Source organism: Apodemus sylvaticus, chromosome 4 (genome assembly GCF_947179515.1).
Source record: "Apodemus sylvaticus chromosome 4, mApoSyl1.1, whole genome shotgun sequence".
Classification (NCBI taxonomy): Eukaryota; Metazoa; Chordata; class Mammalia; order Rodentia; family Muridae; genus Apodemus; species Apodemus sylvaticus.
Window position 1 is genome coordinate 25,191 of NC_067475.1, and position 22,906 is coordinate 48,096.

At 36.9% G+C, this 22,906-nt stretch overlaps 1 protein-coding gene across 2 annotated transcripts in view; it reads right to left on the bottom strand.

Annotated features, from left to right (window-relative positions):
• Wls (Wnt ligand secretion mediator) overlaps positions 1-22,906 on the bottom strand; it is a 119,038-nt gene that overhangs the window by 21,613 nt on the left and 74,519 nt on the right. For both annotated transcript variants that reach the window (XM_052178840.1, XM_052178839.1), the window contains exons 4-10: positions 19,692-19,853; positions 14,032-14,168; positions 11,469-11,637; positions 9,837-9,934; positions 9,409-9,472; positions 7,388-7,531; positions 6,313-6,396 (exon numbers count right to left, since the gene is read on the bottom strand). In XM_052178840.1, the coding sequence (XP_052034800.1) occupies positions 6,313-6,396; positions 7,388-7,531; positions 9,409-9,472; positions 9,837-9,934; positions 11,469-11,637; positions 14,032-14,168; positions 19,692-19,853 (858 nt within the window). The remainder of the gene's footprint in view (positions 1-6,312; positions 6,397-7,387; positions 7,532-9,408; positions 9,473-9,836; positions 9,935-11,468; positions 11,638-14,031; positions 14,169-19,691; positions 19,854-22,906) is intronic.

The window sequence follows — 22,906 nt, forward strand, 5'->3', positions numbered from 1 at the left end:
TTACTTTTTTTAGGTCATGTGTCAGCATTGAAGCTATTTATGATTTCTTAGCAATGTCTCCAATGTCACTCTAACATTAAAATACAGATAGTGCCCACTTCATAAAAATTGTACCATGTAGAATATAGGCTGATGCTCAATAAATATAATAGTAGGGGAAAAGAAGCTTTAAGAGAGTTGCAGAAATCTATGCTTCTGGTCTAGTCCAATTAGCAGAGGAGGCTGAGCTCATTATGATATAAGCAAGACAGAACAAAGCAGCTTTTCCACTCTGTTGGGACAATGGGTCTTCAACTAAGGAAGTGACATATAAGAGTGGCATGTATTTTTGAGCATAAGCTGAGAAAATTAATAATTTATATTTTAATTTAATTTACATATTTTCAATTTCTCTGAATATTTGCATTAGAATTTTTAATTTTTGAGATTATAACACACATTATTTTCCCCTTCCTTTTACCTTCTTCCAAACTCTCCTATGTACTGTCCCATACCTACTTTCTTTCAAATTCATAGCCTCTTTTCCATTTAAATGTGTGTGTGTGTGTGTGTGTGTGTGTGTGTACATGTGTAACTAAATGTATAAACACATCAACGTGGTCTTATAATCAATGTTATTTGTATATTTATGTTTTCTGGGCTGACCATTTGGTATCAGGTAACCAACTAGTTAGCTTTTCCCTGGGGAAGACTATTTCTTCTGCTTTCAGCATTCCTTAGTTATCTGTGGTTCTTTGTCTGAGGTTGAAACTTCTTGAACTTTCCTCATTCCATAGAACTGATAGATTTGATGGATTACTTCTTCCTAGGATTGGCACGATTGGTTCATCTAGGTAAGTGTCTGTAGGTCAGGTATAGTAGTCAAGTGATACCTGTTGTTACAGAGGTATTATAAGAGTATCCGTGGAGCCGGGCGGTGGTGGCCCATGCCTTTCTAGCACTTGGGAGGCTGAGGCAGGTAGATTTCTGAGTATGAGGCCAGCTTGGTTTACAGAATGAGTTTCAGGACAGCCAGGGCTACACAGAGAAACTCTGTCTCAAAACAAAACAAAACAAAACAAAACAAAACAAAAACAAAAACTAAAACAAACAAACAAGAAAAAGAATATCTGTGGAAACAAGGAGACAGAAAATTAGGAGGCCTGGTACTCAACAGTATTCAATATCTGATAGTACAGAAATGTTATAAGAATGCCTGTAAGAACATAAGGAAATAGAAAGGAGAGCTAGAACTGAACACAGGAATTCAGCAAGGTGAACAATGACTGAAGAGAAGTTCTAATGGATGTAGATACCTCTCATAGTGGAGGAGACTAATGAGTTAGGCAACTGAAACAAGGTAGAGGATGGCCATGTCACAGACTCTGAGAATTAGCTGGGATAGACCTTGAGTCTTAACAACCTGTTTAGAGAATAAAAACAGGCTTTGAGTGGTGAGACTACTGTATTCCAGGATATCTGAGCTCTGAAGGTCAGTTTTGTTAGCTTTGTGTGGGGGAAATGAACATTCTTAATTTGTGTTCAGACATGAGAGGAACAAGGTCTTTCAGTGGGTGTACAGGGACTACCATAATAACTTGGACTTTGAAGTTAGGAGAGTCTCAGAGTAAAATAATTTTTTTTTTCTTAAGAAGAGGCTAATGAAGTCCAGGTGAGGGGAGGACCAGAAAGGGCAAAACCATTAGTTGGTGGGAAATACCACTATGCAAGGAGTTGGGGGAGAACACCAGATTTATTCCTGGGAGATACAGATCCTGGATCAGCAGTTGTAGGGGATCTTATCAAAGACAGCATTACTAGATGATTAAGAAGGAAAGAGAAGGAGGGAAAGAAAGAAGAAAAGGGAGAGAGGTGAAAGATAGAAGAGCAACGAAAGGAGGGATAATCTGACTGAAAGTAAAGAAAATATTACAGTCCATAATAAATACAATAATTTGGGCTGGAGAGATGGCTCACTGCTCTTCCAGAGGTCCTGAGTTCAATTCCCAGCAACCACATGGTGCCTCACAACCATTCGCAATGGAATCTGATACCTTCTGTTTGGTGTCTGAAGACAGCTATAGTGTACTTGTATACATGAAAAAAAATACAATAATTTTATGTAAAAGTGAGAAGAAAAGTCAGTGAATCAGGATGTAACCTCTCAGCTACTATTCCAGTGCTGCGTCTTCCTGCTTGTTGCTATGATCACTGCCATGTTGACCATGGACTCATCCTCTGAAACTATCAACCCCCCAATAAATTGTTTCATCTAAAAATTGCCTTCATCATGGTATCTTAACACAGCAATAGAAAAACAACCAAGACAGGAGACAATATTTTTTATCCAATTTATGGATAAACTGAAGTGCACAAAAGTATAGTATCTTGTCCAAGATTATTCAACTAGAAAGTCATAGTCATGGGTCCAACTCCAGAAAATCTTCTTAGTACAACATAAGGATAAGACATTATCTTAAGCAAGGTTGGTCTCTAAAGAAAGCAGATTGAACAATTACCATGGAAGCATACTTTAGTGGTCATTGTTTAATCAGTATATACACACAAGTCTATGTGTTCAAATCTGGGGATGGGTGGGTGGGGCAATAAAACCATACATGCCCTGCATATCCTAAACACAGTAATATACAATTTATGATAAATAATATATGGTTATATATTATATAGAGAACATTTCTTTCATGATCCTCTTCTATAATATAATGTATATATAATTTTATAAATTATACATGATGATAAAGAATACATAAGAGCTGAGCCTGTCTAAGTAAATAACAAAAATTTCCCCCTTCTATTGGTTCTAGACTATACACATGGTTTAGCATACACTTAGTTAAATACCTATAGACTTATATCTGTAAATTTTCTGGTGGGCAGAGAGATAAACTAAATAAATCATGCAGATTTAAGAAACTGGCTTGCATTTCCCTCTCTGTTTTCTCAATTACTCATGCTTTAGACATGCTGAACTCTGAGCACATTCCCACTAACATAAACCAAAATGAGCAACCTCAACAGAGCAGGCCTTGTAGATCCAAATTCATACAATAGTAAGTTATAGGGGTAGCTATTTCCTATTTTAACTTTCAAAGATAAAACTCAAGTATTTACAATACCAACCATGTTACCTTCTACATACTCTTCCTTTTTCCTGCTTTTATATTTCACTAATTCTTTTCTGTATAGGGGCTCATTTATACCCTGCAGCCAAGTGAGGTCAAATCCCATTATACGCAGTAGTTTTGACAACCAGTAATCTACTAACAAGATTTCCAAACTCCCAACACAGACTCTCTTACAGGAAACATTTGCTTATATTCGTGTAAGCCAAAAAAGAACTTGGGAACAGGCTCTCTGGGTGTTTATTACATATATTGACCTACATATCAGTCCTCTGGGAGCTACTTCAGTGAAGGACTCTGTACATTTTTCCTGCACTGTGCTTCTGTTCTTTGCCAACCCCACTTCTAAACTGAATACTCTCTTCTAGAAAGAAAGGGGCTGAAAGACTAGACTCTAGAAAAGCATTTCTTCATTGCTCTGACTCAGACCATTAAAATAGCAGGCATTAAAGACTGAATCTCAGCCCCAGCTACAAAGGCTAAGGTCACCACATTCCAACAGTTTCCTGTATGCCTTTCATTCCTGGCCTCAGAGTTTCAATATCCTGGCAAGATTCCCCACATATATTTCATGGGGTGTAAATGGAAGCTCTCCCAACAAGTATAACGGGAGTTTTAAAAACATGCCTTTTACCTAAGGCTGAGATCCATTTCAAAAAGTTACTCAATAGATTTTCTTTCAAGTAAGAAAATTGCTCTGACATTCCAAAATGATATTAGAAAATAAATCCTCTGATGACTATATTAACAGTACCTGGGACACAGTTATGTAGGAAAATGTTTTAGCTATCTATAAATAAACCTTTTTAAGAGATGAAAAAAAAAAAAGAAAAAGCAGCAGGAGGAATGTGTGGGACTAATGGAATTCAAAGACATCATATCCCCTTAGATTTGAAATCCACCCACCTGACTACTGCAGCTAATATAAAAGCTAGAGCCCAATACTGGAGCAATGGTAAATCAATCTTTCTCTCCAGAGAAAAGCTGCAAATTCTATTGTAAGATAGTTTTCACCACTTTAAAATGTGCAACAGTTAAACATGTATAAGATTAAATTCCAGCAAGGCACAGTCATTTTAAGGATTAATCCCTTTAGAATTCAGGTGAAAGGATTTCTTCAGAATTAAGTCAGTGGGAAAGGTAGTGGCCTGAAAGTGGCTATGTGAAGACTCCAGCTTTGTAAAAGGGCAGAGGCAGGCCTAAGGAATGGAAGTGCCCTTTCTGTTCACTTCCCGAGAGCATGGTCCATCTTACTGAAGACTCCATTTCTGAAAGTGAGATTCCTTTACTCAAAGCCAGGGAACTCAGTAGGCTGTTTAAGAACAGCATATTGCTAAGTGGTTGGAGGAACCAAGAAACATAATGGTGACACGAGGAAACTCGCTAAAAGTGGAGTGAAGCCTAACCCAATCCCTCTGCTTAAATATGGGTTAATTAAATTAATCTCTCAGTTAGCCAGAGAAATAGCTCAGCTGATAAAAAATATTTGTTACTGAAGCTGATGATCTGACCTTTATCCCTGGGATCCACATAGTAGAAGGAGAAAACTGATTCTTCTCACACATGTGCCCCCCCACATGTAATAAAGATTTTTGAAAAATTCACTCAGTATTAGCAACAGCTTTACTGCATTTGGAGTGAAGTAAACTGATAGAAATTCATTCCGATTACAAGTCAAAGAAGAAAGAGTAAACAATGTGTAAATAATTGTAGGTATGTTGTTTTACTTATTTATACATGTAGTCAACCTTGAACAGAGCCAGAAACTCAATACAGCTTAGTCTATATAGCCAACAGAGGAGGCTCAAACTTGTAGTTCCCTTGTGTGGAATTAAAGGGATCAGAACTGAGCAGAAATAAAAGTATCTTTATTTTCATTTTCTAATTGAAGTTGGTACTTCCATTTGTTATGAATGTCTAAAACAAACCTTGATGATATTAGCATTACCCACGAATCATATGTGTATACCAATTAGGTGCTGAGGACAGTTTTATAATAAGTCTAAGTTAAGTTATCTGTAATGTGTATAAATATATACATATATGTATATGTATATATATATATACATACACATTTGAATGCATGTATGTATGATTTTCTTTGAAATCTAAAATATTTTATTTTCATTATTTAGAAGCATTCTGAGAAGTGAACCATAGTTTTTCTAGATTGCCAAAAGAATCCCTATAGAGGTTCATGGACTAAAGGGAAATTGCTAGTAGATGAAAGGATGAAGCAGTCTTCTCTTATGGCTTTGCCAGAATGCTGCTCCATGCTGCCCAAAAATAGCAATGATAGAAACCCAGCAAAAGATCCAGACTGATTGAGTTCTAGTATCCAACTTGAATGCATTTTGGGAAGTTACTAATGTAGCTGTTCATGCTTATGACATGCTAGGGACTCTAAATACTTGACAATATCACTTCTATATATGGTACTATTACATATTTTAAAAAGATTAAACCCAATAAATGTTAAATAACCTATTAAATTACTACATTTCTGGAAAACAGAGTATATGGAAACACCCAGAAGCCATGGAAGTTAATATTTTCCCATACATGGCTAATAGTCCCTACCTTACTTACCTAAGAACTTTGTGAAACCCAACTGACTAATATGTGCATAATAATCAGATTTTAGATAGAATTTTCAATTTTTCAAAGTAATCAATATTTAAAAATTATAATCATTACTGAGATTTTAAAGTACATCATAATTTAAGTTTTAGAAGTAGTCAATATAAAGGTAAGATTCTATCAATGAGACTTTTGAGTTATGTTCATGTTTAGGTGGCAATGTAATAACCACACAGAATGGCTAAAAACCTGTAAAAAATAAGACCTTTATTAATGATAGGTAAAGACCTAAAACTAAATTAATCACATGCTTGTCAGTTTTTGCCACAGAGATTAAAATTTTTACTTTCTTAAGTGAAATGTACCTTCCATATGGCTACAGGTTTTATTTAGTAACTTTCTACAAGGCAGAGCTGGAAGGGGAAAGCCAAGACTTTCCAGCCTTTGGAAAGTCCCATGTTAGAATTGTCTAAACAAATAAGGCTTGGTTAGCTAAACAAAATAAGCCTCTCTACTTTTGTCTTCAGTAGCTCTGCGAAATTTCCTGTGCTATAGAAAGGAACCTCTTCAGGGAGAGTCTCTGGAGAAGCCTTAAGAAGGATCCACTCACCTGACTAACGATGAAGAAGATAACAGTCATGGCAGCACAAGCCAAGGTGATAAGCATGAGGAACTTGAACCTGAAAATCAGACCCTATTAAGAAAGATAGGAAGAGTGTTTTAATACATTTTCATTCTCTCTCTCTTTCTCTCCACATATGTATATATATTCATATAAATCTGAAAACCCAAATATCTAAGAATGGTAGTAAACTGATTTCACATAGTAATACCCTTTTTGCAGATATGAATGTAACTGAGGAAATTTTTGAACAAAATTCTTTCTATGTTTTTATCTCTCATGAAACAGTGATGCTGGAGCCTAGGAAATTACATTCATGAGGCTGTCAATTTCCCTATAAACAGGTTATAGAATTGTCCATGAGGGTTCAAAGTTACCAAATACTAGTTTCCTACAGTTGTAATAAAATTCTTCTCCAGTTGTGTATGGGGTGCATATTAGTAAAAGTGAAACCAATTTGGTTGAATTTTCCCATTTGTCACTCAAGGTCTGAAAACAAACAAACTTGAGAAAGTACTTTTAGTTCCCCCTCCCCCCCCAAAAAAACCAGGAGTGGTGTCTACTGATTAGAGAATCTTCTGTGCAGATTGGCTATGCAGAACCCTATGATTCTGCAGTTTTCCTCTTTTTTACATAGCAAGCTATTTAAACAATAAATCTAATCAATATGTTATCTGCATTAGAGACTGGAGGAGGCTAGGTGTTTATCTTGAATAAGGAATATGGTCTATAAGCAGATTATTGAACTCTACACAAGTAGCTACTGACTATTTTAGAGAATGTGAACTACTAAGTCAGAGGATAAAGGTATTTGCCACTCACACGTAGCAACCTGAATTTAATAATTTAATCCCTTGAATCCATAAGTAGAGAGTTGAATCCACACAGCTGTCATTTGACCTTTACACTTGTACTGTGACATGCATACCCACACACATACATCACACACATCCATACACACCCCAACCCCAAACAACAGAAATCAGTTATTGATTATTTTTCAAGTCTGGAAAGTTGGAGATCATGAACATTAGCTCTAGAATAAGTCAAGATAGGTGCTTACCTCATAGTGCAGCCTCCGGACTTTGCTCATTGCTGGGAGACTAGACTGTTTCCCACTGATGTTTCTAAATACCTGAAATACCATAAAGCACAGAAACAGGAAGTAGAGGCAGAGGCAGATACCTGCCACAATGATGAAAGCCATCTTCAAGTATACAGTAAAGGAAAGGTTAAGTTTACTAAGAATATGTGCTAAGAGGGCACAGCACTCTTATCAGCTCTGTTGGTGACATTCAACTTTGTCTCCAAATGTTCAAGAGGTTTTGAGGAAGGCACTACTACTAAAGTCTGGGATTCTGATGCCACTGATTAGGGTTTTCTGACAAAAAAATTTCATAGAATGGAACATTCAAACTTTGCTAAGTCAAGAAAAAGAGAAAAACTGTAGTCTATTTTCACAAATGTAATTGGGTTCCACTTAGAGCTAGTGAAGCAGAACCTGTCTTTCAAGTATGTTTTGAGGAGATTCAAATTTGTCATAAATTGAAAAGCACTAGTAGAGTGGATACAGATTACTAAATGAGAAGTAGTTTTTAAGTTACTGAAAAAGTTCAAATGAAGATGCTTGAGTTCCATCCTACAAAACTAATAATACTTCTTAGTATCAGGAAACAAGAGTAAACATGCTTGGAAACCACTGTGCTATGGTTGGACTTTTATAATACAAGAGTGAGATACCTTGGGGGAGGAGGTTCAGCAACAAAAGCAAGAGGGTCTGGCAGAGGATGGAAGGGCATAGAGTAAAGGCATGGATTGTGGACCAAGATAGTACACCCACTGAGGAATTTTGAGACTTGCCACTAGAACACATATTGTGAGAATCAGCAAGATATAGGAGAGAGTATGAATTGTCAGGAATAGCAGGCAACCAGACTGCAGCTACTCTCTATTTTAACAACTGTATCCAAAATTGCTTATATTTTCCCAATATTTTGAAAGGTGTTCACTCTATACCCATCTTTCATTAAGTAGTATATTTAATGCAATTTTTCCAATAGTACCCTGGAATAAAGAGAAGATGGATATTTGCTGCAAGATTTGAAATTTAATTTGCTCCTCTTGCCCTTCATCCTATATATAAAATGAATGTGGTAAACTAGATATTGTAATTGTTCTTCTAGTACAGTTACCATTGTGGGTGGTAAAGTTAAACTCTTTCATCTTAAAGATACTGATAGTATGTATTTTGTTTGCTCTCAAAATTCTGTGACACTAATAAACTGACATAAACATTACCACTAGACAACATATATTCAGGAGTAAATGTCAAGGCATTAGCTATTAAGGAAGAGCACAACACCCACTCACTCCAGGGAAGAGGTTTCTTCTCTTAGAATATTAAACATATGTTTAGAATATTAGACTTTAATACCAGAATACTTAAAGAGATAAGTTAACTCATTTTTTTCTTCACAGAAGTTATACGGATGGGGATTATGTGGACCAACCAGAAGTCTCAGCATTACTCAAGAATTAATTACATTAATCTCATTCCCACAGAGCCTCAGGAACTAAAGGTGATTACCCAGTGAAGCCACTATCAAAGCTCTACACACAGGCCTGACTGTCCCATGGAAGTCCTGCATACGAGTGACCTCAGATTGCCACTTTTCCACAGAAGCCTTTCACAATGGTGACTTTGGTTCCAAGGTTTCTACAGTAGAACTCTCCCTCACAGGTGACCTCTGTTTTAGCTCTCCTACAGGAGAAGGTGCCTCCACATCTCAAGAGGAAGTTGCTACACATTATAGAATAGATGATTTATACTTAAGACCAGAACTTTGAACTGAATCTCAATCTCTAGCAACAGAGAAAGCCTGCAAGCTCACACTTTGTGTGCTTTCACAGCCTGAAAACAGTAATTCTTCTCATTATATATCTCTAATTGTTACTATTATTATGAGGATCAAAGCCCTGGCTGAGCTCATATAGAGAGTATCAGCAGAGCCACAGAAAATGATCATGGGGACCAAGCAGATAGGAATAGAAAAATGAAGTCTTGAATCTGTTGAGGAAGGATACAGCCAGTTCTGTTCCAACATCTGTAGTCCAGATACTGTAGAAAGGGTTTGTGAGTTGTACTCCTCTATAAAAACAAAACCAAACAAGATGAAGAGATAACACAAAGGCAGAACAGAGCTTCTCTGAGCATTGCAACAATGAAGTGAAACATGGTGAGTATGGTAGGGGTGTCAGTGTACTATACTGAGAAAATAAACTTCAGAGAGTATAAGGGGATGCAGAGCTTTAGAATATGAAGAGGCCAAGCACTTTTCATATATAAAGGTCTAAGCCTTCGAAACCAGACTTCATTTGAGGATTTTGACCTCTCCAGTATTCCATCCCATGGATCCCCAACCATCATGCTTATTTCAAAATTCTTCCTAGAAAGATAGAAATAGATATAGAAAGGCACATTTCATCCTGGAGTAACTCTGGTATCTGCTCACCTCTCACACATGTCAAATATGAAGAGGCAGAATGAGCCAACAGCAATTGGTCCAACTTGCTTCCAATACCCTGCAATATGATTCCGCTCATGTTGATCCTAAAAAAAAAAAACAAATTGAAGAAGAGCAAAAATATTCCATAGGTGATTCAGCTAATCACCTATTGTATGTTAGATAAACCATATCATTAGAAACAAGAGATAAAACTCTCAGTGTTCATGTCAGCTGAGGAAGAACATTCATTACAAAGACCATTCACTGGGGCTGTCAATAAGAAAAAACATAGCACTGAAGGATACCAGAGAATGTTCTTAAAATTTTGGCCCACAAAATAAATTGTTGTTTAACTAATAACTTTTATTTATGAAGGTGAAATGATCTCCAGGAAATAAAACATTAAGGTACTTCATTATATCAAGTTTATTTCCTTATCTTTGTCACCACAAGGCATACTTTTCTACCTCAACCATCTATTTCCAGAGTGTCTTGGGATATAGCTCAGGTTAGTCTGAAACTCAAAATCCTCCAGTATAAGCCTTCTGATTTTGCCAACAGTCTAACATAAAGGATTCCTTTTGATGGGCAGTGAAAAAAAAAGTTATCAGCCTCCAGGCAAAGATAGTAGCTTATACCATCTTATTCTGGAAAATCACCCTGGTTAGAGCCCTGGTGTCCATATCTCATTTCCAGGGTATTTCTGCTGGAGGATCCTTCATGTTACAAGATCTTCTTAGATGGAATTTTGCTGTAGGTAAATTCTTCTCTTCTTACACTGTTCTCCTGCATGGGAAACTAGCTTCGGAGACTTGGTTTTAATTATCAGATCATAATAGAACTGAAAAATAGCCCCTGTAGCAGCAAGATGGCTCAGTGGGTCAAAGCAGTTACAACCAGTTCTGACAATGAGTTCAATTCCTGGGGCCTACACAGTAGAAAAAGAGAACTCCAGAATACTGACCCTTGACACACACACACACACACACACACACACACACACACACACACACACACACACACACACGCACACACACACAGACACTAACTAATAAATAAATAAGTGTAATTTAAATGAAAAACTTAAAGCTCCTTCTCTGAAGCCTAACATGAAAACAAATTCTTGCTGATATAACTCCATATTAGCCACAATGTAAGGATGACATCATTCTTATTTTTATTATGGTAACTCATCCTATCTTAAAATAGAATTTGATGACATGCAAAGAGGTCAGTATTCTTGGGTAATGGGGGTCATTAGGTCACTTGGTCAAGCTACTGGCTTGGAAAATGCTAAGACCACACTCCTTCATTCTTAGCCTGTTCTTAAGGCTGGGGAAAGCAGAGGGAAGACAAAGGACAAGAAATTTAGTTTATATGCTTCTTTTTTCATTACATTATCACATTTTTTTCTAAAAAGAAACAAAAACCCCTATATATTAAGACTTTCCACTACATTTCACAAGCAAGGAGCCTAAGATTAAAGGGTACTTGTGTCAAAACTCTTAGCAAGTTATTAGTGAAAATTTCTTTGACTTTCCCACAGCTGAAGAGAGGCAGAAGCCAGTAGGCTTCAATTGAGCAACCTTCTCAGAGCACCTATGGACAGAAAGATGTTCCTCCCTCAGGAGTTCTCACCATCATGTGCTCGCCACAGAAGATGATCCAGAAGGAAAGAAGCATTGCATAGAAGATGCCCTGTCGGATGTCACCAAATAATAGCATCCAGGTCCAGTCAAATCCAATGGAAAACCATTCCACAGGGATATTGATAAAGGTCATGGAAATCCCAAGGGCAAAGATGACTCTGATGGTGGGAAAATACCCAGAAGAGCCGGGTTACTCTGGATGGCAGACTTTAAAACCCTGAAGCCAATTTTGAGAACTGAGATGTTATTTGTTTAGAGTTTAGCCAATTGATCAATTTCTTAGCATTCATGCTAAGTTTCCACCCCGAAATGCCAAATGTCCTGGTTTGCACTGCAGAAAGATGATGTCACACTACCTCCTGTATATCTAAATGGAGCCCCCTGAGAGATACATACTCTATTGCCTTAAATAGATATGCTTGATAACTATACCTCTTCATAATATTACTGATCCAATCACCATTAGTCATTATGATATCCTTGATGGTTCTTAATTATGTAAGTATATTTGTTTCAATATTAAATATCAACTACACATAAATTCAATTGGTTACTTATTTTGCTTTTTCTCTACTACACTATTAACGACTCTTTATTTAACTATTTTTCATATCCACAACACATATATGCTTATAAGGCATAAACCATATTCCAAAAATACTGTTAAGACTAAAGATTCATATATGAGAAGGGCCAATGTTTCCACCCAGGGAACTGAATTTATTGGAAAAAACAAATAAAGAGACAGAAACTAAATGTACAAAGAATTGAGGAACTAAAGGTGAAATATGGTGGAGACCAGAGTCTACATTGATGCAGAGTCTTGAAAGAAGCAGGAATATTTACAGATCTACATGCAAAACATTTTAGGAAATGATAGGACATGAGAGCAGAGCAATAAAAGAGGCATGAATTCATTATGAAACTTACATAAAGTCAATCTTAAAAGAGTTTAAGTAATAGAATCACACCATTTATTCACTCAACAAATAGTAACTTTAAAGTTATAAGGAAAGATAAAGCAAGAGAAAGAATGGAGAGTGATTTCACATAGGGTGAATAAGGGAAAAAACACTGCAATGAGAAACATTAAAACAGGGCTTGAAGGAAAGGAGTAAGCAAGGTATTAAGATAGCTGGGAAGTACGATTAGAGATAACAAGAACAAGTTCAAAGGCCCTGGAATGAACGCATAGAATGGAAGTTTTTGAGCACTTTCACAGGTGCTGAAGAGAGCAGGAGATAAAATCCAGTGGAATACATATGACAAAGCAAAGTTAGTGGAACACTTTAGAGCAGAGGAGTGGAATGATCTTATCAACACTTAAAGGGAGACACAGAGCCTTTGGATGAATAAGTTGTAGTGAAGAAAATAGTGCAAGGAAGAGGAGCAGTTGGGAGGTTGCTTCTAATAACTCAGATGAGCAATGATGTGGGTGATCAGATTAGGGTGGTAGCAGTGCAGACAGTAAGACTTCCTGGAGATGGGATAGAGGTGTGAAAAACAAGTAGAATACTGACTGGGTAGCTTCCTTCCTTCCAGTCCAGCAAGTAAAAGAGAGGAGTTTCTTTTCACTAATATGGGGAAACTTAGGAGAGCCAAAGGTGGCAGTAGAAAGAAATCAAGTATTCTCTATTTATTACATTTTTTTTTCAATGAAAGAGAAGAATAGCTAGGATGCTTGTTTGGAGTTTGGGAGTTGGGAGAGGCTAAGAATAAATATGCAAAATACGAATTATCATATAGTACATAATTTTTAACTTCCAGAGATTACCTTGGAATAAGCAGAACTAATAAACAAGGGAAGTCCAAAATCTCTGCCATGGTTCAACAGTGTAAAAGGCTAGAAATATAAGGAAAAGAGTAATGGAGACTAGGTGATGATCAGAAAAGAATAACAAACAAAAATAAAGGGGGAAAGAAAGAAAGCAAAAGGCTATGTGAAGGAAAGGAGATAATTAGCTATCTACAATGCTGTTTATGGGTCAAGGAAGGTAAAGACCAGAAACCTACCATTAAATTTGGAATGTGGATGTTATTCATGATCCTGTGAAATGACACAGGGGAGGTCAAAGATAATTGGAGCAGATATTGAGCAAGTTTTTGAGGAAAGGATTCTTGTAAAAAGTAGAAAATGGTCTGCTGATTTTAGAAGGAAATAGAAAAAGAGAATCTTTTCATGGCATAGCATATGTATATATATAGTATTTATGGGAATAAGACAGCAAAAAGAAGTTGTTGATGTGAGAAAGAAAAAGACTATATTTATTGGCGTATTATCCATTGTTGGGGGAGGGTTTGAATTCAGTTGAGAGTAGAACAGAGAAAGATCTGAAAGCTGAAGATGGGAATGAACAGCAAAGACAGCAGTGTGGGAACTAGCTATCTAAAGACTTACAAATGATTTACATGTGAAAAGAGAAAAAGATTCTATGATGATTCTTAATCAGTTCTTCAACTGAAGTTACACATTGGCTGTTACACACAAAATAGGAGCATGGCAGATTATGGGAAGCTAGCATTTTCTAAACATGATCTGAATCAGTTCTCACTTTTCCAGAAGCACTGGAGGTCGGGACATCATGGTGATCCTCCTCCAATACCACACCATAATGATGAAGATGCTGGGTGTGAGGAAGGTCTTCATAGCAAACCATACCTTAGTGAAACCTCCATTTTGGTGGATTCCCTAAAGAAAAACCAATTAAAAATTTTAAGATGAATATATATTAGTGTCATTTTTTAGAAATAAATATAAATGAGTAGTTTGTCTATTCAAAAGTGGTCATCATTATAGAAGGCATTGTCCTCATTTACCCTATGACCCCCCTCAAAATTCATAGAAATATACTGAAAATATTGAACATAGACATGCTATTCCAAGGTAATAATTAGGAACATAAGTAAAGATTTTTCTTAATGTCTTCATTCAAACATTGAAGATATTACATATGTCCAGTAAGCAGTATTGGAAAGTAAATTTCAATTTATGTTCATAACATGCCCTTAAATGAGAAATCAGCAAAAAACACAAGTCATTACAGATTAATTGCTAGTATTTTTACATATACTTTTAATTTACTTACTAATTTTCTTGTGTGTATTTCAATGAATTTTGCTTTACTATGTAGTCTCTTTATGCTATGTTCTACACATCTCATTAAACAAATAACATGGAAAAAACCTAAATTCTCAGGGTTCTCACTAGCATCTGTGCTTTTCATGGTAAAATACGTTAATTGTTCTTATCTTATTTGTTATGCATGATGATCATACTATGATCTTATATAAAACTATAATAATTTTATGTGATCTTAAGACCACTTAAAGAGTCACAAGGCCCATCATATCCATGGAGAGAGGCTAAGTCACTGAATTCTAGCTTGATGTTACAGGTGCAGGTCCCTGGCATGTTGGCATGATTGTCTGTACCACTATGTGGGAATGAGCATTAGGAAGCCACAGCACACCAGGGCCATGTTCTTACACCTTCAGCTGGAAACAAAGTAAAATAGCTTCTTTTAATTTTTTTAAATATTCCGTATGACTTGTCTGTTATATTTTTATTTATTTCTTTGAGAAATTCACACATTATGTTTTGATCATATTCTTTCTCCTCCCCTAACTCCTTTAGATCCTCCTCTAATTATTTACCAAACTAACTCTATGTTCTTTTTCCTCTTATATAAAAACAAAAACAAAAATTTCACAAAACAAACAAACAATGGCAAAACCAAAAATAAAGCAAAACATGGAGTCCAGTCTGTGGTGGCTGACTATCTCTGAACATAGAGCTTGCCATGGAGTATGGTTAACACACACAGTATCTGCTACTCCACTGGTAGTTTTTTTCTATTCTAGCAACTATAAATTAAGAGTAGCTTCTTGCCTAGGACTTTGTGCTCACTTCCCCTCCTTAGTGCGGGCATTCTGTTCAGCTTTCTTGCATAGCTCTTAGAAGTACATCTACCCTGTTGTGTCTGGAAAATGCTGTTTCCTTGAAGTTATATATCACCTCTGGCTCTTGCAATCTTTTCATCCCCTCTTCCACCAAGATTCCCGAGCTTTGGGGGTGAGGGTAGGGTATGATAAAGACATCCCATTTAGAGCTGAGCATTCCAAAGTTTCTCACTCTTGGAATGTTGCATAGTTGTGTGGCTCTTTTTAATATCATCTACTACAAAAAGAAGCTTCTGTCCTGTTAAGGGCTGAGTGGTGAACTCATCTATGGGTATAACACTATCTCATTAGGAGCCTTTTCATGGCTATGTTCATTTAGGAGAATAACAACAGTAAGTTTCCCCTAGGAGCCAAGCCTGTCTGTTCTCAGATTCTTGGCCTCATTAACAGTGTCAAGTATGAGATCCATGCTACGGAGCAGGTTTTAAATCTAACCATTTAGAAGTCGTTAGTTATTTACATAATATTTGTACTACTATTTCACCAGTGGGCATATCTTGCAAGAAGGTTATTATTGTAGTTTGCTAGTTGAGACATGATTATTTTTGTCTTCCAGTAATGTACATAGTACCTTCTAGCACTATGAATGTTAGCCAGTAGGGATGAAGCTTCAAATTAAAAGCAAGGTAGATGTTTCGATAGTCTCTATATGTAGATGTTCAGCTATTATTTTAACAAATTAATTAATTTTGGTGATCTTTTTAAAAAGATCACTTAAAATACTAAGTGCAGAGACCTATGACTAGCTAAGGTATAGAGAATAAAAAGATGGATTCTCAGTCCTAAAGGAAAATGTATATCCCTCTTTCGAAATTTCAGAGATCATTTCAGAAGAGGGGGGTAAAAGAGCTCGAAGTGCTCCTGATCACAAGGAAGCATCATCTGGACACAGCAAGGTCATAGTAGTTGTTAGTGCATGCAGAAAACCTGTACAAGCCCAAGCCAGATCCAATTCCAGCTTGGAGAAGAGGTTGAGGTATACAGCTCTACTCCTAGCCACAGAGCAATTGGTGACTTAGCTGTTGAAAAAGAAAGGGTAGGCTTCTATGTAAGAGTGAAGCCTTTGGTAAGTCAACTAAACACCAGTGAAAGAACACACACTCAATAACATTTTGGACAGCACAAATTTGTTTTGAAGAATTTTTTTTTAATTTTTTTATTCGATATAATTTATTTACATTTCAAATGATTTCCCCTTTTCTAGCCCCCCACTCCCCGAAAGTCCTGTAAGCCCCCTTCTCTTCCCCTTTCCTCCCACCCACCCCTTCCCACTTCCCCGTTCTGGTTTTGCCGAATACTGCTTCACTGAGTCTTTCCAGAACCAGAGGCCACTCCTCCTTTCTTCTTGTACCTCATTTGATGTGTGGATTATGTTTTGGGTATTCCAGTTTTCTAGGTTAATATCCACTTATTAGTGAGTGCATACCATGATTCACCTTTTGAGTCTGGGTTACCTCACTTAGTATGATGTTCTCTAGCTCCATCCATTTGCTTAAGAATTTCATGAATTCATTGTTTCTAATGGCTGAATAGTACTCCATTGTGTAGATATACCACATTTTTTGCATCCACTCTTCTGTTGAGGGATACCTGGGTTCTTTCCAGCATCTGGCAATTATAAATAGGGCTGCTATGAACATAGTAGAACATGTATCCTTATTACATGGTGGGGAGTCTTCTGGGTATATGCCGAGGAGTGGTATAGCAGGATCTTCTGGAAGTGAGGTGCCCAGTTTTCGGAGAAACCGCCAGACTGCTTTCCAGAGTGGTTGTACCAATTTGCAACCCCACCAGCAGTGGAGGAGTGTTCCTCTTTCTCCACACCCTCTCCAACACCTGCTGTCTCCTGAATTTTTAATCTTAGCCATTCTGACTGGTGTAAGATGAAATCTTAGGGTTGTTTTGATTTGCATTTCCCTAATGACTAATGAAGTTGAGCATTTTTTAAGATGCTTCTCCGCCATCCGAAGTTCTTCAGGTGAGAATTCTTTGTTTAACTCTGTACCCCATTTTTTAATAGGGTTGTTTGGTTTTCTGGAGTCTAACTTCTTGAGTTCTTTATATATATTGGATATTAGCCCTCTATCTGTTGTAGGATTGGTGAAGATCTTTTCCCAATTTGTTGGTTGCCGATTTGTCCTCTTGATGGTGTCCTTTGCCTTACGGAAACTGTAATTTTATGAGGTCCCATTTGTCAATTCTTGCTCTTAGCGCATACGCTATTGGTGTTCTGTTCAATGTCCTCAAGGGTCTTCCCCAGTTTCTTTTCTATTAGCTTCAGAGTGTCTGGCTTTATGTGGAGGTCCTTGATCCATTTGGATTTGAGCTTAGTACTAGGAGACAAGGATGGATCAATTCGCATTCTTCTGCATGCTGACCTCCAGTTGAACCAGCACCATTTGTTGAAAAGGCTATCTTTTTTCCATTGGATGTTTTCACCCTCTTTGTCGAGGATCAAGTGGCCATAGGTGTGTGGGTTCATTTCTGGATCTTCAATCCTGTTCCATTGATCCTCCTGCCTGTCACTGTACCAGTACCATGCAGTTTTTAACACTATTGCTCTGTAGTATTGCTTGAGGTCAGGGATACTGATCCCCTGAGACTTTCTTTTGTCGCTGAGAATAGTTTTAGCTATCCTGGGTTTTTTGTTGTTCCAGATGAATTTGATAATTGCTCTTTCTAACTCTGTGAAGAATTGAGTTGGGATTTTGATGGGTATTGCATTGAATCTGTATATTGCTTTTGGCAAAATGGCCATTTTAACTATATTGATTCTACCGATCCATGAGCATGGGAGGTTTTCCCATTTTTTGAGGTCTTCTTCCATTTCCTTCTTCAGAGTCTTGAAGTTCTTGTCATAGAGATCTTTCACATGTTTGGTAAGAGTCACCCCAAGATACTTTATACTGTTTGTGGCTATTGTGAAGGGGGTCATTTCCCTAATTTCTTTCTCAGCCTGCTTATCCTTTGAGTATAGGAAGGCCACTGATTTGCTTGTGTTGATTTTATAACCTGCCACTTTGCTGAAGTTGTTTATCAACTGTAGGAGCTCTCTAGTGGAGTTTTTTGGAGTTTGACTTCTTCCTTTCCAATTTGTATCCCTTTGACCTCCTTATGTTGTTGAATTGCCCGAGCTAGTACCTCAAGTACAATATTGAAAAGATAAGGAGAAAGGGGGCAGCCTTGTCTGGTCCCTGATTTCAGTGGGATTGCTTCAAGTTTCTCTCCATTTAGTTTGATGCTGGCTACCGGTTTGCTGTATATTGCTTTTACTATGTTTAGGTATGGGCCTTGAATTCCTGTTCTCTCCAAGACTTTAAGCATGAAAGGATGATGAATTTTGTCAAATGCTTTTTCAGCATCCAATGAAATGACCATGTGGTTTTGTTCTTTGAGTTTGTTTATGTAGTGGATTGCATTGATGGATTTCCGTATATTGAACCAACCCTGCATTCCCGGGATAAAGCCTACTTGATCATGGTGAATGATCGTTTTGATGTGTTCTTGGATTCGGTTGGCAAGAATTTTATTGAGTATTTTTGCATCGATGTTCATAAGGGAAATTGGTCTGCAGTTCTCTTTCTTTGTTGGATCTTTGTGTGGCTTTGGTATCAGCGTAATTGTGGCTTCGTAGAAGGAATTGGGTAGTGTTCCTTCTGTTTCTATTTTGTGGAATAGTTTGAAGAGTATTGGTGTTAACTCTTCTTTGAAGGTCTGATGGAATTCTGCACTGAAACCATCTGGTCCTGTGCTTTTTTTGGTTGGAGGACTTGTTTTGAAGAATTTTTTAACTGTTGTTTTTTGTTTACTTTTTGTTTGTTGGTTTATTGGAACGAAGTTGGGAGGATAGGAAGGGAAAGATGAATCTGGGCAGAGTTAGGGTGCTGAATATGATCTAAACACATGTGAAATCAAAACTCTCAAAGAACTAATTAAAATTAAAATATTAATATTAAAATCATGCAGTCAATATTTAATTGCTTCCTATAATCCCATGCAAATCATTTCAATTTAGATTTTTGACACCATGACTATGTTGTTATTTCCAATTCTCAGATAAATCAAGAGATAAGCAAATAGATGGCAGGACTAACAGAGGAGTTCCATTCTCATATGTTTCCAGGGCCCTGTGTGTGTGCACAGAGATGAGAGAACAAAACAGAATTCTTTTTATAATCATATCTATATGATTATTATAGCCTTGACTTTTGCTTCAAGGTTACAGCCAATTGGTTCATTTACATTCACTTACCACCAACCGAATGTCCTTTATCTCCCCAATTCCAACATTGACTTTCTTCTTCTCATTTACAGGTAGACGGATATTTAGAAGGTAATACTTATGAGCCACTGATCCAATTTCCATGAAAGGAAGGACATCACATTCATAATGACGACCTTCATGCTCTGGGGTCTGGAAAAAGATTAGATGGTTTGAGGCAGATTACTGTTTTTAAAATGCATTTATTTCGATTATGATCATATCAGAAACTTTTAAAATGTTAATGTGTTAAGGCATACATTAAAGGCACAGATATACAAGGCACACAGAAATTCCAGTGCCCACTGATCTACTCTACAAAGCTAGAGGGAAAGGGGAGTAGGTGGAATCAGCCCCATTTGAGGTAAGACTGAAAAATTTTAGGCAAATAGTAGATATCTCTTATGTCCTTTGACATCTTTCTCAGACCTAGAATCAACATTAGAGCTTTGCATCAGACTTTAGTCTACTATGGTTTAGAAAACTCTGTATTTAAAGGTCACTGGGGCTTGTGCATCCAGGTAGAAAGCCCTTGATGAAGTTCATCACATTCTAAATGATGGCTAATTATTTTCACAGTGAAATATTAGAAGATAAAAATGTCTTCTTATTGATATAAAAAAATTAGCAGTACACTGTGGCTAGAGAAATGGCTCAACAGTTAAGAGCATTTGCTGCTTTTTCAGATGACTCAGATTACATTCTCAGCATCCATAAAGTAGCTCAAAACTGACTATAACTTGAGTTCCAAGGTACCTTATTCTGGAATCCAAGGTCTGCATGCATGTGGTATACTTATATACACACAAGAAAAATATTCTTACACATAAAACAAGGTTGTCTTTAAAAATAGAAAAGTAAAAAAAAGAGGGGTGTGGGAGCTGGAGAGATGGTTCAGAGCTTAAGAGTACCGATTGCTCTTCCAAAGGTCCAGCAACCTTCCAGCAACCACATGGTGCCTCACAACTATCTGTAATGAGATCTGACACCCTCTTCTGGTGTGTCTAAAGACAGCTACAATGTACTTACATATAGTAAATAAATAAATAAAAAAGAAAAAATAAAGAAAAGAAGCTGTACAAAGTGGCTTGAGTAGTGGGATTCATCTACTGAAGATATTCATTCAGAATTTTCTTCACCCATCCTGAACTTTTTTTTTTTTTCCGAGACAGGGTTTCTCTTTGTAGCCCTGGCTGTCCTGGAACTCACTCTGTAGACCAGGCTGGCCTCAAACTCAGAAATCCACCTGCCTCTGCCTCCCAAGTGCTGGGATTAAAGGCGTGTGCCACCACCACCCAGTCATCTTGAACTTTCTAATAACCCAAAAGGAATGTTGGCAGGAGACTGCTGAAATTCTAACTAAACAGAAATTTAGCCCAGTTCCTAAGAAAGCCTCTTGACGTTCCTAACAATTTAAGAATGACTATATGGTAGTAGGGAACTTAATTCTACTATAATCCTCAAGGCATCCTGTATGTGGGTGATGGTTTGGTGAATATGGTATACAATAGCATGAGCTATAGCAGTCAGGGAGTACTTTCTCCTGATACATAGATGAAAGTCTGCCATTAGTATAGTATCTATATGCAGAACAACTTGATGTATCCTGAATAAATGAATAGCAGTGAATTAGTTCTCATTCCTAGTTCTGAACTGTTTCATGTGACAGTCGTAATTTGTCAAATTAGAGAAAAATATGTATTATATAATCCAGTGAGAAGATGAGCAGTAGTCTATAGTCTAGTGTAAAAAAAAGATTCTGTACCTTACATAGTGGTGGCAGGACCTCTTTAATGAACAGTTAGGATTTAAGAATACAATGAACACACCTCTGTATTGGAGACAGGAGATTCTTGTAGACTAGGTGGAATAAAACTGACAAACAAACACTTCATGCACTTCTAGTTTCTTCTTCCTTTCCTTGCTTGGTCAGACATTACTAGTCAGTCCTTCCTATTCCAGGCAGACATCAGTAATGAGTCAAAAAGCTATATCTTTTAAGGAGTAAAGGCTCTTGTTAGATGCTACCAGTTGATCAGGGGTGTCAAATAAGATTTTGAAAATAAAATAATTCTGTGTAAAGAGTTCTGATTCTCAAATTATGGATGGTTATTGGATGATTCTTTCTATATAAATGATGTTTCTGCTCCTGAGCACCTTTTACCTTTTACTTACAAATAGGTCTAGAAATAAAATCTTTAGGAATCAATGAACATAAACTATAAGCTGTCTACCAGGATTAGTGTCAAATTCACCATATATAGTTAAGTACTGAAGGGTTTGCATCCGTGCTTACTTCCTCCTTTTCTCCAATCCTCCCTCCTTTATTCTTTCCTTTTTAAAGTATGTATTAATTTGTATTTATATGTATTGAGTATTTTGCCTACATAAATGTATGTGTACCACTTATGTACCATGCTTGAGGTTTTCTTTTTAAATGTCTACCAGTATTTACAGTACTTATTTTTTCCCTTTCTTTCTTTCTTTCTTTCTTTCTTTCTTTCTTTCTTTCTTTCTTTCTTTCTTTCTTTCTTTCTTTCTTTCTTTCTCTCTCTCTCTCTCTCTCTCTCTCTCTCTCTCTCTCTCTCTCTCTCTCTCTCTCTCCTCTCTCTCTCTCTCTCTCTCTCTTCCTCCCTCCCTCCTGCCTTCCCTCTCTCCCTTCCCTTCTTCCTACCCTCCTTATCTTCCCCTAGCTCTAGCATAAGACTGCCTAATTAGGGCAAATTACAGCAGGTAGCAACTTGACTTTATTATTTTTTTTCTTGAATTCCCAATCCACTAGAGACTAAAGAGCTTTTAAAGCAATTTCTCATTTAATCTTCAGAATCAAGATTAAACTTTATCATAATCAAAATGTATAAATTTGATGATTCATTTTCCTCACACCTTTCAAGATTTAATCTCTTTCCAAAAGGAGATCAACACATCCTAAAGATAATTGAGTGCCTGTCATTGAGAAGCAGTTGTAGGCAGTACCTCCACATACACACCTTCCAATGTGAAAGTGAAAAATGACTTCTCTTTTTGAAGAGAAAATTGTCTACATCCAAAACTCCCGTAATTTATATTTAACCAGGCTTTCCTCTGAAAGATGCAATAAGCTTCCATCACATATAGAAGAGAAATTTCCTCAATTTCATAAAAATAAATCTGAAATGTTAATTATTTATCTTCCTATTTCCCCTGTTTTATAGATCCATATAATT